The 16641-nt window shown below is 45.5% G+C and overlaps 1 protein-coding gene across 1 annotated transcript in view; it reads left to right on the top strand.

Moving 5' to 3' along the window:
- The window catches only part of LOC119165634 (uncharacterized), a 52685-nt gene extending 45983 nt beyond the window's left edge, over positions 1-6702 (top strand). Inside the window, exons 4-6 of the mRNA XM_037417745.2 lie at positions 509-679; positions 2888-3025; positions 6011-6702. Coding sequence (XP_037273642.2) covers positions 509-679; positions 2888-3025; positions 6011-6169 — 468 coding nt within the window. The 3' untranslated portion in view covers positions 6170-6702. The remainder of the gene's footprint in view (positions 1-508; positions 680-2887; positions 3026-6010) is intronic.
- The last annotated feature ends 9939 nt before the right edge of the window (positions 6703-16641 follow it).

The following is a 16641-nucleotide window of genomic DNA, read 5'->3' as shown; positions in this document are numbered from 1 at the left end:
CATTGACGTCTCGCACCAGACCTAACGCATTACGTATCGTGCAAGAGTATTCCATGTCATGCCGTCGAATGAACAATTTCGCACCACCGTCGTCTTCATCCAGCATGAACACGCCGTTTTATGGAAGTAGTCACACAGACAGACAGACAGACAGACAGACAGACAGACAGACAGGCAGGCGGGCGGACAGACAGGCAGGCGGGCGGACAGACAGACAGGCGGGCTGACAGACAGACAGGCGGACGGACAGACAGACAGGCGGACGGACAGACGGGCGGACAGACAGACAGACGGGCGGATGGATATATAGATGGATCAATCGATTTGATTGACGGATAGATTTGATTGACTGATTGATTGATTGATTGATAGGTTGGTTGATTGATTGATTGGTTGATTGATTGATTGATTGATTGATTGATTGATTGATTGATTGATTGTGTTGGGCATGTTTCCTCATTTTGCCTATATGAGTAGTGCTGCTCAGTTTTATTTTTGCTCGTTCCAGATCGATGCCGTTGATCTCATAGCCAGCGTCTCGATGCCAAGTAGGGTGAAGTTCACTTTGGCAGTCAGTCTGCGCTTCGACACGTTCGACAGCGTAGGCATAGCTGATTTAGGCCACGGTGACGTTAATGTGATGCTCTCAAGCCGTCACTCTGCCGGTTTTTACGAAAGGGTAAGTAAATCTACGAAATTCAGTTCGTGGCACTAACGGGGCATGGCTCGTCGTCTGTGCCAGAGGATCTTGTGTAGTGCGTTCACGCTCAAAATCAAGTTCTTAATACAAGCATTAAACAACGCTAGCAGTGCTGGCAACCGGAATAAAAATAAGCTGCCAAGTTCAAAAATAACATAATGAACCAAATGCAGAAGTACTCTGAATAATTTTCCCTTGAAATGACTGAAAGGGCTTCGGGAACATGCGCATGATACCCGCGCCGAGGGAAAGAGGGCGCCACTACGTCACCGAGGACTACCTCACCGGCGCTTCTCCAGCGCCACATCTGAAGGGGCAAACAACTTGGTGGAGCTGGCTGTAGTGACGCCTATCTCAACTCTACGGTTGGGAATCGTTGAGTGCCCTTGCTACGAGCTTTCTCAGCTTGCATAGTAGTGTAGCGGTTTTTAGCGCAGGGTTTCTAACTACGCTAATCGCTACACAAGGACAAAATTTAAGCTTGTAAGCGACTATAGCTGAGCAAACAGATATACCACAATGCCCTCCCAAGACTGCACTTTTTGGCAGCCAGAAGTCTTTCCTACAGTGATAATCACATCTAGGGTTTAATGCGCCGAAACTGCCGTGGAATTACGAGGCATGCATTAGTGGTGGTCTCCGGAAAGTTCGACTACCTGAGATTTTTTTAACTTGTCTTGAAAGCTACGTGCACGGGACCACATTCCGCTGCTTTCATCTAAATACCACTGCCGTACCTGGAATCGAACCCGCGACAATTGAATGAGCAGCTTAGCGTGTGTTTGTGTAAGTGCGCATATACGTGTTCAAACTTGAGAAGAGGGGGAGGAGTGTTGTTGAACGCCCACCTGCTCCCAAACACTAATGGTGTTGAACATCTGTGAACACAGCTATGAAGTTCAGGAGATAAGAAAAAAGGAGGTTATTCGGAACGAATCACGAAAATATTTTCACAACTGATATGCTTGCAACGTAAAGCTTGTTTTACTTTTAGTAAGAGACCTTCTTTCCGTCTAGTTGGTTCACACCGAACGGCTGACTAACTGCGCAAGTATGAAAAAGAGAAGCAGAAAAAAAAGCGTGGCTGATCCCTCTCTTTAGAAATCGGTATATGTGTTCACAAAGGTAGGTGAGCGTTTATTGTTCATTGTTTTGCAACAAGTGCGAAGGAATGAATGCTACAGCAACAAATAACGGCAAGCAGCTCGAAAGTTGCCGCGCGCACCTCAAGTAGAAAGCACGCACTAAATGAGCATACAGAGAACCAGCGCGGACAACCAGCTGACACAGTGGACACATAAAGCACGCTGCTCAGAAAGGAAGAAAGACGCACGAAACGAACGTACAGGTATACACAAGACGAGTGCGGACAACTGTTGAGCAGCGCGCTCCTTCCGTAATCGCGGCCGTGGCAGCGAGCGAAGTGAAAACGTTCATGCTCATTTTAACTACTGTAACTTCAAAGCAAACTTTCTGTGCAAGCACAAGAGGTAAAAAAAGCAATCGCTTCACAAGATAAGTGCACAAGGGAGTGAGCCACCAGGAGAGATAGCATTTACACACACTTTCACCACGTGATGTGGAGGCAAAGCGGGACGACGACCTTTTGAGAGAGTGCGCCCAACGCGCTTCTCGCGCCATCTCGCTACGGATGACGAAAATTGAAACTGAAGTTTCTGAGCTTTGAGGACCGTCAACAGTGCGTAGTGTATATGAATGTCTTAACGTTAACATGCTTGATTTCGTACGCTGTAATGCAATAAAGAAAAGAAACGCCTTGTGGCACAGTGCTTCGCGTCACGCGCTGTGAATTGAAAGGTCGCTGGTTCGACGCCACATAACAGAAATGTTTTGTTCTCGTTTTCCTCTATTTGCAATCTTTTAGGATTTATTTTACAACGTCATAATCGTAACGGAAGTGCGTCAGTGGAGCTATGGTGAACCCCGGCATAAAACACTGTCATGTTAAAATATAGAGGGAAGAGCACAGTTCTTTCTCCAGTCCCGACGTACGTTAGCGGGAAGAGGACGATACTAGCTTAATTATTCATATCTTTCAGATATCGTTCATATCTTTTTTAGCGTAATAAATAATGCGTTTTGTCAAACCCCTCAATGACATACAGGGGTTGGTAAATAACGTCTGTCTATTTCATAATCCATGCGTTTTCTTTTCCGGTCTTTCAGGAATGCGAAGACTTCTTCCAGCATGACCCCAAGGTCAAGTCTGCAGTATACTTCGGTGGTGGAGGCTGCATGTTCGCCCCAAAGCATGGCACACGCAGCGTGGTGTCCTTCGAAACGCCCGGCACATTGCGAAACAAGGTAATACTAGTAATATGGGTGTTAGGATTTTACGTACCAAAACGACGATATAATTATTGGTGGTTCCTGCAGAAATTTGAAAATTTTGACCACTTTGTCTTAACGAAAATGAAGCATTTATTATCAAACGAAAGGCACATTACCGTTTCTGTTTACGTATTTATATTTCTATCTATCCATCTATATAGCCGCCCATGTCTGGGTGTTCTCAGGGTCACCTGCTTTGCTTGGGGTAGTGGCATAGGAGCGTAAGAAAGTTGGACGAATATGTCTGGCTAGTTATAACGTGAAAACTTGAAACTTCAGTCACGTACATCCTTTCTTCTAGCAACGTGTGCACCACAACAGGGTTGTATGCCGAACTATTTTTCTGGGGGAAGGGGCAGGAGGCACAACCTTGATTCAGAAATCGGGGGCCGGGCAGTAAAATAGTCAATTCGTGCTATATAAAGCATGGCGAAAAAACATGTAGGTAGGGGGGTGGGGGGAAGGGCATAGATTTGGAGTGCCACCTTCTGGCTTCCCCCTGCATCATGGGTGGTGGAATGCGGATATTCGCGACAAGTGATTGCTAGTCTGCCTACCCAGGAACGGCGAGAAGAGGGTTTGGTAATTTAAATGCGAGAACATCAAGAAATAAGGTGGGGCATCGGCAGCGTTGACCCGACCAATGCAAAGAATCTTATCATATGGTTATATATCAGGGCCAGGACCAGAATCTGGGAAAATTTGCACTTAGCGCCATCTCTCGTCGGCAACAGCAACGTCAAGCTGTAACTGAAAGGGAAATAGGCATAAAAAAAATTACACCATCTCCTCCTAGAGAAAACCGTGAGGAGATGCGAAGCATCCTTTGGGGTGCACGCCAAGTTTCCATTTACGTTCACTCAGAGTTTCCGTTAATGTGTGCGGTTTGTTTTTAGCGGTTCTTTTACCATTACGTTGTGTCTGTACGTTGTCGATGTAGTCTCCTTTGAATCGTGTGGTCGATCCATCTGATTCTGGACCCTACAGTTGCCTCGAAAGCTTCGTGGCCCTCGCCGAAGACTCGCGTTGTCTCTCAGTAGCGGAAGCGGTAGCTCGATGCTGACACTTGGCTTGCGCTTCCCTGAGCCGGAGTTCAGGATAGCCTTGCCTGTGCAGGTGTTTGAGCTCCGCATTGTGAGCCCCGTGCTGCTGGTACTCCACGACGATCTCGATTTCGGCAGAGGTTTGAGTGCTGCTTCAACTGGCGCCGACGCTCTCGTTAGAACTCGTCGGAACGGGAGTGATGCGAGAATGACAGAAGCCGACTGAGCGCAAGCGGTTACAAGAAAGGGGGCAGAGAGAGGAGGGAGTCGGTTTACAGGCTGCAGCGCACGCGGAGGAGAAGAGGCAACCAAACACCCGCGTAAAGGAGGGTGGGAGAGAGAGTTCGGGCATGCGCAGTGGAGCGCAGACGTCACCGGACGAAGCTCGCTCATAAGATGCTTTGTATCTCAAAAACTCATGTGTGACGAAAAAGGCTGGTTATGAAGAACGATTCCAGGTTTTACCCGGCAGAGGGCTAATTGAACGTTCTGTTAGAATTGCATTGTGGCACCACAAACCGCATGGCTTCCCAGAGTGTTTAATTGTAATTTCTTTGGGTGGTGTTCAATTGACTTTGGAACCCGCTCGCTTTGCAGCGCGATAACTGAAATTTCACGAAATCGTTCCAGTAGGTCTCTGCTGTATATATCCCGGAGTCGTTTTTGATAACTAGCTTATTTCGAACATTGTGAACGTTCTAGCCTATTTTCCATTCCGTTGTGGAAGCACACCGTTGCTGCCGCCGAGAAATGGCAACACGTACAGATGTCCCCAAACCATGCGAATGCTCAGCATGAATCATACCCAAGCATTCTTCGATAGGCAATCAAGTGTTCTATTAAATGATCATGTCAGGTCTCGAAGCTGCTTTGCAAAGATGCCCTATCGCGACGCAGTGTTTGGGAAATGTCGATTGTGGTTGCAGTGCTGGCTATCAAATTTTATAAACATTACATATGCATTTCTAAGACACATGCATCACGTTGGCTTAACGCCAATTGTATTCTTAAGCACCATCTACTGAAGCTTGTCTACGTTGCAATATATCCGTGACTACCATCCTTCGCAAGCGTTGGCGCTATATATGCGTCATTCATCATCACGTCCTCGTTTCGGTACATTAAACTTCATTATTGTATATTATTATTACAAGCGCTAGATATCAGCTTAACCCTTCTTGTGTTGGTAATACCCATGTTGTCGTTGGTCCCGTTACAAAACTCCAAACAATTGGTAATATGAGGCACATGCGTCTGTTAGACATATGTTTTAGCGCACATTTGTAAATATCTTTAGCATAATTTCTTCACACTAAAATCAATAATGAAATTACGCCAAAGTCACCTTCCGTTCGGACGCTTCGCATGATATCGATTCCCACGGTATGGGGGATGTGCCGACGCACACAAGCACATCATTAATTGACGCCCATTCTGCCAATTTGCATTGTTGAATTACACGCAGTAGGAATATCCTCATGGGTACTAAACGATGGTTCAAGATACCATGGTTATATGTACTAGATTGGTCGGCTTGAAGCTGTGTATCGCGAGTGCTCCATCAAAGGGGCGTTTTACAATATGCTACGTTGTGTGTATGGATGGATTCGCGCCCCCACCTACGCTTATGGCATCTTTAATGGAATGTCCTCCGACTGGGGGTCTTTATTCTTCAGTATTTTAGTGGTAAGGGTGTTATAACGATTGGTACACCCGCATGGCATGAGGGTTTTGATTCGTGAAGGTGCCTTAATAAAAGGATGTAAGGGTATGATATACAGACACGATAAAAGCCCTTAAATATTTTAGCTAGCTGGTTTAACGCGAACCCGCCCAGCTTTCGATATTTTTGATCTTCGGCGTTGGGTCGCTTAAGCAAGCCAATTATCAGAACTGGTGCGCCCACTCCACGCAGATGGTCGCCGTCTACCGCCGCCTGGGCTGGAGTCTAACCGCGGCGTACGTGATTGGCTGGAGTGTTTTCAACGTTACGCGAGGTCTTGCGCCTCAGCAGTGCAACGGGCCTGACAATAGGATCAAACAAATCCGCAAAGTGCTCGACAACAACATTTGACAGACCTCCGGCGAATCCGTGGTTCTGCACTCCACATACGGTCTACCAGATCGGCCGCGTTCAACGGACCATACCAGAAGGGACATGTTTGGGACATGTTTTTTTTTTTAAGTGACCTTCTCGAGAATGTCATTTCTCGAGAATGAATTGTTTCGTTTCGTAAAACACTTGCCCCGTTTAAGGTGCGACTGACTTGCTGTTTGAGGTCCAAGTTTGCACGTTCATTAGGCTTGTGCGAATAGCGAATTTCAGGTTCGAAGCGAATTCAAAGCAAATAAAGATTTTGGTCGAATAATTTTGAATCGAATTCTAATGGTATGTATGACACATAAAAAGGGGGAATATTTAACCTGCACAATATTTCTTTCGAATTGAAATACGGGCTGTATGCAAATGCCATTTTATTTGTTCATAGGAAGTCTAAACTTCCTTCAGTAGTAGTTGCCGTAGGATGCGAGTGATGCAATTGTAAACTTTATTTCTTATTCGGGTGTCGTTGCTATGTTGTAGAACTCAAAGACTAAGACTTCTTGCGGTCCCGACAATATCCCCAACATATTTCTGCGTCGCTTTGCAGAGTCTGTTGCAAAATACTTACTCGTCATTTTTCAGCGGAATCGTCAGATGACTGGAAGTCGGCACGAATAGTTCCTATATTCAAGAAAGGTGACTGCCTAGTACTACAAAATTGTCGACCGATCTCCTTCACATCATCATGCTGTAAGCTTATCGAACACATAATAGCTCATAAATTAAATGAATTCTTAGAAGAACGCTCAGTTTTAACAAATCATCAACATGGGTTTCGAAAAGGATTTTCTACTACAACACAATTGGTTACTATCGTTCATACCTTTGCAGCTTGTCTTGATGCTAACGACCAAATTGATGTAATATTCTTAGACTACAGTAAAGCATTCCACACGATAAACTAATTATAAAGTTTCGGTTAGTTGGTATACCAGAATTATTTATCTCCTGTATCTCAGCTTATCTACTTATTCGCAACCAATATGTTCAGGTAGGAGAAAAACAATCGGGCTGCTTTCCTGTGACTTCTGGCTTTCCGCAGGGGAGCGTACTAGGCCCCCTTCTGTTTCTGGTCAACAATAATGACATTGTCAATGTAATTAGCACCCCGGTACAAATTCGTTTGTTTGCTGACGATTGTGTTTTGTTTAGAGATGTAACCTGCATTAGTGGCCAATGTGATCTTAATACTACCTTAGGCAATGTATCAAAATGGTGTGAACAATGGGGAATGCTTCTTAATGGAAACAAATGTGTGTATCTCCCCATAACGCGCAAAAAAGTCCCATTAGACTACACATACAATTCAGCTGAAGCACCTTTACTTAAAGTAGCCTCCTATAAATACTTAGGCTTAACGTTAACAAGTACCTTATCCTGAAATTCGCACATAAATAACATCTGCTCTGCCGCTTTACGTAAATTATGCCTTCTCTGCCACAAGCTCAAGACTGCTCCGCCTAGTGTTAAACTCCTCTCCTACTTTTCCTTAATTAGGCCTAAACTTGAGTACGCCTCCATAGTTTGGGATCCCCACACAAAAATTAACGTTCAAAACCTAGAAAGGATTCAAAGAAAAGCAGTACAATTCATATATAGTCAATTTATGTCAACCGACTCCCCCACTGCATTACTAACGGCTAATGGTATAGAACTATTACAAATCCGAAAAGAAAAAGTCGGCTACAGTTTCTTTCAAACATAGTGAAACACAGGCTACACTTAGACACCGCAGCATAGGTATCCCCCTTGTTAAGGAGACCCACTCGACACCACTATCCTCATTCCCTAACGCCAATCTTTGCAAGGACTGATACTTTTCGGTACTCCTTCTTCCCACAAACAATAGATGATTGGAATAAACTAACCGAAGCATTTCCTCAACGCCCTTGACCATTTGTGTGAATACTCTTCTTCCATGGCTTCCTTGAATTGTATTGTCACCTTGCTGTTCAATTGTTACTTTTTTTTAAGTCATAACCCCTCTGTCTTATAGCAAAGAAATTGTGTAAAAAACGCTTTGCAACCTTGTTTCATTCTGTTATTTAGTCTGTTTCATGTATGCTCACCCTGCTTGGACTTTTTGTCCGCAGTATTCTATAAATAAATAAATAAATAAATAAATAACCAGTAAGATACTTAATGTTTTACGATTTATCATACTTGGAGCAAGTAAGCCGCCATAACAAGCTTAATAAAATGCAGAATTGATTTGAGGGTAGCATGTTTCTTTTTAGGGGACCTGCAACACTTTTTCAACTAGCCATGGAGCTAGTAAACATGCTTGTTGCTTCACAAGTTTACTGCCTCAAAGGTTCTAGAATCAGTTCAGTGCGACCGGAGTTCCAAAAATTTGTCGCGCGCTGCCGTTGCATTCTCTCTTCTTGTCCCGACGAAATAGCTGGAAGTTAAGCAGGAAAGAATGGCACGATGAATGAAAATACGTAACATGCACCTCGTGACATTGGGCACCTCTGTTTTTGTTTTCTTTTTCTTCGAATACGCGGCTTTTCAGTGCGATCGCGCATCTACTCGTGGACAAGCGGCGGCCTCCCGTGGCGGCCCCGGTAACGACGAGCGCGCCATGCTCAAGTAAACCAACGGCTGTGACAACTGATTTTTGGGCTTTTAGTGTCAATTGCCGAGGGAGGGAAGCAATTTTTAGCTATGAAAATTTATTGGGAACTACAGGCCACGTGCTGCGCTATATTATTTGGCTCGCGTGTTCTCGGTAGCCTTGACTACCCAATGGCAGCGTTTTCTGACCATGCTCAGTAAGTGTTGCAGGGCCCCTTTATATTTAAAGAGGAACTTCGCGGCAAAACAAATTTTTTTGGACAAGTGTGTTCGCGGCTATACATTACAACATTGCAGCAAAACCACATTTACAAGCGGTTACATGCGCATCAATATACCTCTTTTCGTTCATTGCGAATACTTCGATATAATTTAAATTTGAATCGAAGCGAATTCAAATACTCAACTATTCGTTAGAATGTTCGAAGCATTCGAATATTTGCACAAGCCTAACGTTGATACGCGTGCAACTCAACTTCAGTAGTCATTTTGTTAAGACGCAATGGGTGCTAAGAAACCCTGTCAGAAGCCATATCACATAGACAAATTTTACCAGGAACTTCCCCCTATCTTTTGCTTTTTCCGGACGGTCGTGCTTCTTTAGCTTCACTTTTTCTACATAAATACGATGAAAAACAAAATAGCGCTTGTGTACAATGCATGTAAAGTGAGACCTGAAGAACTTCCAAAGACAAAACATTACCCTTCAAGCAACTTAGTGTGGAAGCTTTTGCGTGTTGGTTAAAAATTGGACGGAACATAGTGCACAATACGGATACAAGAAAAGGCAATGCACACGCAGCGGTGACACACATTTTATTCATAGGAACGGCAAAATGAACTTTTACACAAATGCCAATTACATGCGGCACAACCAGGGAAAAGTTACAAAAGAGATCGTACTGGATGTTATACATCGTGGAAACATCATTGCACACTATGGTGTGTCATTCATGACCTGCTTATATATTAGAGTTCTCGACATGAAAGTCCTCTTGAGGGAGTACTGGTGCATTGCCTCAATTATTTCACGTGTCAATTGAAAATTGTGCTCAGCCAGCGCCTTGCTTTTTTTTACAAAGAGGCTGCGAAACCGCAGACGTGCTGATGGACACCCCAGTAGCCTTGGGCCATGCTGTACAGAGCTGCTTCGATGACCCTCTTAGATGGTCATCGAAGCACCTCCAAATCTATCCCACATATTTCTTCCCTCACGACAGGCGAGTCACGTTTACCGCGCCAGTGGTTATGGGCACAGAATGCTTTCTGTGTTTCTTAAAACAGCTATTATGGCTGCCACTTGAAACAACTTGAAATAAACTTGCCAAACTTTCACATTTCTGGTGTGGAAAACACTACCGTAACGCAAGCACATTGTCTGACCCTCTTCGGTTTGTTGGACACATCATGCCTGCACAAAAGTAATGCAAGTTGTTGTTTTTTTTTAAGCAGCAGGCGCATCTGGTACACGTTATATTAGCCCCGCTTGATTTGCCTTCACATATTTTTCGCAACCACTGAAACCAGAGTCTTGGTATACGTCGCAGAAAACACGTGGATGACCTGGCTGTCAAAGTTTTTTCGCATAGAATGCAGACGCGACCTCCTAAGGGTGTCACACACTTCGGGTGAGGCCCCGCCGATCCAACAATCGACGTGCGGCAGACTCGCAGGCTTCCTCTTTACGCTTCGGCCTGCGACGCCTGAAAGGCCTCGAAGTGGCACACCTCAAATTTATTTGCAGGTCGGTCAACTCGTGCGAGGTTGCGCGTGTGGTGACGTATGGGCCTGACCAACGTACTCAACATTTGCTTAAACGCAAACAAGCATTTATTTAAAACACAGGGCAATAGGCAGGAGAATAAGTAAATTAACGGAGAGGAATAACACTGATACGCGATGAAACAGAACAAAGCAAACTATGCTCTAAAAGAACACTACAACAGGTACAAACAAAACACAAATACGTGGAATGTTAATAAAAATAACAAGATGGAAACGAAAAAGATAGAAAGAAAAACTACGACAAGCTCAAAATGGAGCTTCTGTATCTCTAAGTGCAACGCAGCGCGCACAACTACAATTAATTAAAAAGTGCTTAAAATAAAGTAACAGTTGAAAAAAAGTCACAATAAAAGGTTCCATATGGACCAGGCCAGCCCTTGGTGCACGTAGGGGAGTTGACGGCGTGTCGCTGAAGACCTCGCCAGCTTAGTAGACGACGAGGGTACCCGGTATTGCAGCCATCTCAATACGTTGCGCGGGTCAGTCCATACTAGCCACCTACGCGAGCTCTCTCGACGCTGACGACCACGCTTCTTGCCGGTTGCAGGTCAACTGCCGATTTCAAAGAAGTCGAAACTCTTTCGGGACGTCCCGTACCCTCTCTAGGTCATTTATTTTTCCTCGAGCACATGTCTCTCTTTTCGGTACAGGAGTAGAGAAGACGCGGCGGCGCCGATGCTGTATCGTTAGTCGCCGGATGTCGTCCTTCTAACACAAAAGCACCCTTCCTTGGGTGATGTGGCGCGTGGGCGAGACGAAAATTGCAGTCGTTTGTGACAAAGGGCATTCCTCTATTTGTTAATTTTGTAGGTCTGGAACGAAAAAAAAGGAAAACGGATTTCCGCCCTTATAGGTTCAAAAGACCAACGCGTATGTTTTCTAGTGGGGCTCTGTCTTGATGTCGAAAACCTTGAACTATTTTCAGCTAGTTTGTGTGTCAGCTCTAACTGATGCACCTTCTGCAAAAACACATATATCTGGAGCTTTCTCGAACAACTCCTTCGGACAATAAATGAAAATGAAGATATCACCCATGTATCTGCGCACTTTTCTTTCTACGGACTCATCGGAGTTGAATTGAATATTGACGACCTTTGTGAGTGAGCGAAATGTCGCTTACCGTAGGTACCAAACACGCTCTTCCCATGAGACAACCGCAGACCTCAGGTGCATTGTTAGCGAAATCATAAGCCCGTTAACTGCGATGCGTGTGGCGTTCTGTAATGCTGCTGACTCGAAACCACCAACGCATTCTTCTACACATTTTAACAAACCTTCACCCGGCGGGGAATAATGCAGATATTGCGCACTAAACTCCATTGACAGTTTCGGGTCAACACTAATCCAGGACGCCACAGGCCTTTCGATTAGTGAGTCAATGAATTTCTTGACAATGTACCTCAATATCTACTTTTTTTTTGTGGGAAGATAGCCAGTACAAACGAAATTACATGGTTAATCCATCTATCATACGAATCAGTATAACACGAAAGTAATACGACCCGTACATAAGTAATTGAATGTTAACTGTACATTGATAAAGGAAATTCGCACAATGTGTTTTGATGTTTGGCAGATATAGCACCGGTTAATGTCGATGTGTCGAAGTCTACACCTGGTGGTAATAACGTCGATGATCGATGATGAAACGAGACCTTGTGTAAGCTTGCATGTCAAGGGCAAGAGTGTAATCAGAGAAAGAGGCCTGATAGCTAGACAAGCGTCCCATACTCGATACAAAACTCTGGATATGGTGGCCCTTTTGTGACTACTTAAAGTGTGATTATGCACCACGGCAGGACTGAGGAAAACACTAAGCGCGTCAGACCATCCCCGTTGCCTGGCTATGGTGGCTAGCCCGGCCGTAATTTTTCTCCGGGCGAGAGTAAGTTAGGAACGCGATATTACAACCTGGTGTATCAGGTAGGCGTTGCAGAGCTGATTTCGGTTTGACAAAAATGGTTGATGAAATCTCACTTCTATCGAAAGCACGCCAAATCGGACGAACGTGTAGCAACGCACATTGCAGGTGCTAATCGCGGAGGCCGCATCAACCATGAATTACTTCAGTTTACCGCTACAAGAGGGAGACACTATGCCACTGACAAAAAGCACTACGAGAGGAAAGTGTGACATATAAAAGGCACGTTTGTAGCCGTGGCGCAGTGGTTAGCTGCTCGCCATCTGTTGCTGCGGGCAGAGAAGTGGATGTTTTCGTGCCCGTGGAAATATCATTTTTTCTTTGACATCAGATTGTGTACATTTTTGACGTCATATCCGCAACAGGAATACGTTAAGAAAATCTTGTTCGACCCCAGCATAAAACACTTTCGTGTTAAAAAATTGCGTTTGCATAGGGTCATGTTTAGCTTCTCTCCTAAGCAACAACTACCTTGTCCAACAACTACCTTGACCCGGAGAAGACTGTGACCGTGGGGCTGTTTCCCAAGCCAAAAGACAAGAAGGAAGTACGCCGATTTTTGGGTTTATGTGCTTATTATAGGCGGTTTGTGAAAAATTTCGCGAAAATTGTCGAACCCTTAACGAGACTCACAAGAGAGGACGTGCCATTTATTTGGTGCACCGAACAAGACGTTGCCTTCAACGAACTAAAGAAACGTTTGCAAGCTCCACCTATCCTGGCCCACTTTGACGAAACCGCAGACACGGAAGTTCATACAGATGCCAGCAATCTTGGCCTAGGTGCGGTCCTGGTGCAATGGCAGAATAGAGAAGAGAAAGTAATAGCATATGCTAGTCGCACCCTCTCAAAAGCGGAAAGAAACTACTCTGCAACAGAAAAAGAATGCTTTGCAGTCATATGGGCGATCAGCAAGTTCAGGCCATACCTCTACGGCAGGCCTTCCCGCGCCGTCAGCGACCACCACTCACTTTGTTGGCTGGCGAGCTTAAAAGACCCATCGGGACGGCTTGCGAGTCTCAGGCTCCAAGAGTATGACATTACGGTCGTATATAAGTCTGGCAGAAAGCATGATGATGCTGACTGCTTATCACGTTCACCAGTCCACTCAACTCTTTCAGAAGAAGAGGACGTGTGATAAAAACCTCAGAAATCGCCGAACATCAACGGGCTGACATGGAACTGCTCCCATTAATAAAGTATCTCGAAGGGCACGACGAACAAGTTCCTCACGTATTTAAGAGAGGGTTATCCTCATTCTGCCTGCGAGATAATGCACTTTACAAGAGGAATTTTGAACACAACAAGTAGAAGTTCTTACTCGTTGTACCATCAGCCATGAGGCATGAAGTCTTAGAAGCCTGCCATGATGAACCGTCTGCGGCTCACTTGAGCGCGAGTCGAACTTTCGCCAAAATTCATCAAAAATACTACTGGCCCAAGTTGCTAGCGTCCGTGAAGCATTACGTCAAGACATGTCGCGAATGTCAAAGGCGAAAAACACCGCCCCTCAAGACGGCCGGCCTTCTCAAGCCTATAGAGCCACCTGCGACTCCATTTCAACAGGTCGGAATGGACCTCCTCGGACCGTTTCCAATGTCGGCATCAGGAAAAAGGTGGATAATAGTTGCGACTGACTATTTGACACGATACGCTGAAACCGGCTGCCTTGAGTGAGGAACGGCAACGGAAGTCGCGAAGTTTTTTGTTCAGAATATTGTTCTTTGCCATGGAGCCCCACTCGTCGTGATTACCGATCGAGGAGCAGCGTTCACGGCTGATTTGATGCAGTCCTTATTGACAATGACTAACACCAGCCATAGGAGGACCACTGCATACCATCCCCAAACCAACGGGTTGACAGAACGCCTGAACCGCACCATCGCTGACATGCTGTCGATGTACGTTGACATTGAGCATAAATTGTGGGACGAAATCTTGCCATACGCAACTTTCGCCTACAATACGGCAGTGCAGGAGACCATCCGCGTCACACCATTTCAGCTGGTCTATGGTCGCACTGTCACTACGACACTAGATGCCATGTTGCCAGTAGACAACGACCATTACGAGCCATCTGAACTTGACGACTTTCTGCAAAGGGCTAAAGAAGCACGCCAGTGGCACTACATCGAATACATCAACAGCAAAACAAGGACGCAAGGCACTACAACCTGCGCCGCAGAAAAGTTCAGTACAACCCAGGCGAGCGAGTGTGGATATGGACACCACTCCGACGCCACGGCCTATCAGAAAAGCTTCTTTGTCGATACTTTGGCCCCTATAAGGTTCTCCGACGAATTAGTGACCTAAACTACGAAGTCATCGCCGATGAACACATCTCTTCAAAGCGGCAAAACAGCGCAGAAGTCGTACACGTCGTTCGTATGAAGCCCTATTATGAGAGGGAATGAAAGCGCTCCCTTTTTCTGTTTGCCTCCCTCCATAGCGCATCGGGACGATGCGTATTTCGAAGGGGGACTAATGCCACAGAGACTGTTGACAATATCGGACATTATGAAAAATCAGCGTCCACAGTCTTGTGTACACTCTTGCTTGGGGCCGCACGACTCATGCCCCTTGTTCACAGGCACGAGCCAGTGTGGGTTGGAGCTGCGAAGAAGAAGACGGTGCCTGGGCAGAGGAACAGTTTTTGTTTTTGGAACGCTCTAGCAGACTCTTCCATCTTTTCGCACATAATTTTCAAGGCACAAGTTCACCCATAATAAACCAGTTTTACTTTTCCTCTCTTACACCCGTTACAATATGTGCACGTCATAAGTGTGCCAGCAAACACCCCATTGAATGATTAGCTAATCGATGCACAATACAAAACCAGTGATACATCTCTGACCCATAAAACTCTGACTTACAAAGATAGACGTCAAGACCACGTACAAAGATCTTCAGAAGTTTCCAGGCCGCTATCCCTTGTAATGCAATGGTATCGCGGCCTGGCCTGGGAACTTTAGAACACCTTCGTGCATACGCAGTATCAGCAGTACATTGGGAAGAAAAATCGTAGTTGAAATTTGTGCGGTAAAGTTATATTGGAAACGTCAAAAAATTGTGGGCAGCTTGCACTAGTGGCACAAGGCTAGCGAAGAAACGAAGATGATGGTCACTTGGCTAGTCCAGATCTGCCTCCGGCACACCAAGAATAATTCGTGTTCCAAGCCTTCGGGAAACGCGTCGTGAAGCATGCGAGGCCCAGCGAACGATTCTCAATATTTTGCACCGAGCCACCGAGCCTATGACCTAGCTGCCCAGCTATGCTCAGCGCACAGACGCTCGCGTTCGTGGCAGACGCAGCACGCTTCGCCTCGGCTTGACGCCATGCCGCCTTTGCTATACTGCATACGTTGCACAATGTTCCCGTCTAGACGCCGCATAGAGCCGCAAACTTTCTTTTTAGCGAACCTCCCCGTCCTTACAAGCTCCAGAAAAAGGTTACAACTGCGTGAATGAGACGCCACGTAAGAAACAAACTCGCACACTCGAAGCGCAAAGTGTGTGCATCTTTCTATGTTTGTTGCATGGTGTCTTATTCGCGCAAGTATAACCGTTTTCTGAAAAAATGACCCAACAAGCCCAACAACATGTCATTCAACAAGCTTCACTTGAAAACGTACCTCACCTGTTATCTCACGCACGAAAACGCCGACGCAGCCGACGTTCACGAAAGCGACGAAAGCTTCCCGCTGTCAGTCATGCATGGGCTTGTCGCTGGGTGGATGGTGTTTATGACAGTACGGCTGAAGAAAAATAATCGCGTAAGGTGTGTTGAATAAATTGTTTTTATGTATGAAGAACATACCAGATTTGGGCGTATATTTATTATTCTGTAAAAACAATTCTGTGTCATTAATTATAACTGTTTTTGTTTTGCGCTTGCGTCCTCTGACGTTTGGTGAGAGCACTTGTTCGTTACGTAGTCGTGACGCACTTCCTGAGGCCAGGTTTCGCGGAGTGTCCTCTTTTGTCTTTTTCTTTCTCTATGACAATATAGTCTGACGCCAGACGCGACCAGCGTCTGTTGGCGCAGCCCTGCGGCAACCGGTGCGAGATGCCCACCACGTTACCCAGGATGCACCACGTCTGTCTTACTTCGTGACAAAGGGACGCCGGACTTGTCAAAGCAACGCAGTGCCGCACACGC

The sequence above is a fragment of the Rhipicephalus microplus genome, chromosome 9 (genome assembly GCF_043290135.1).
Source record: "Rhipicephalus microplus isolate Deutch F79 chromosome 9, USDA_Rmic, whole genome shotgun sequence".
Classification (NCBI taxonomy): domain Eukaryota; kingdom Metazoa; phylum Arthropoda; class Arachnida; order Ixodida; family Ixodidae; genus Rhipicephalus; species Rhipicephalus microplus.
Note: the sequence above shows the minus strand (reverse complement) of the source record. Positions and strands in the feature narration are given on the sequence as shown.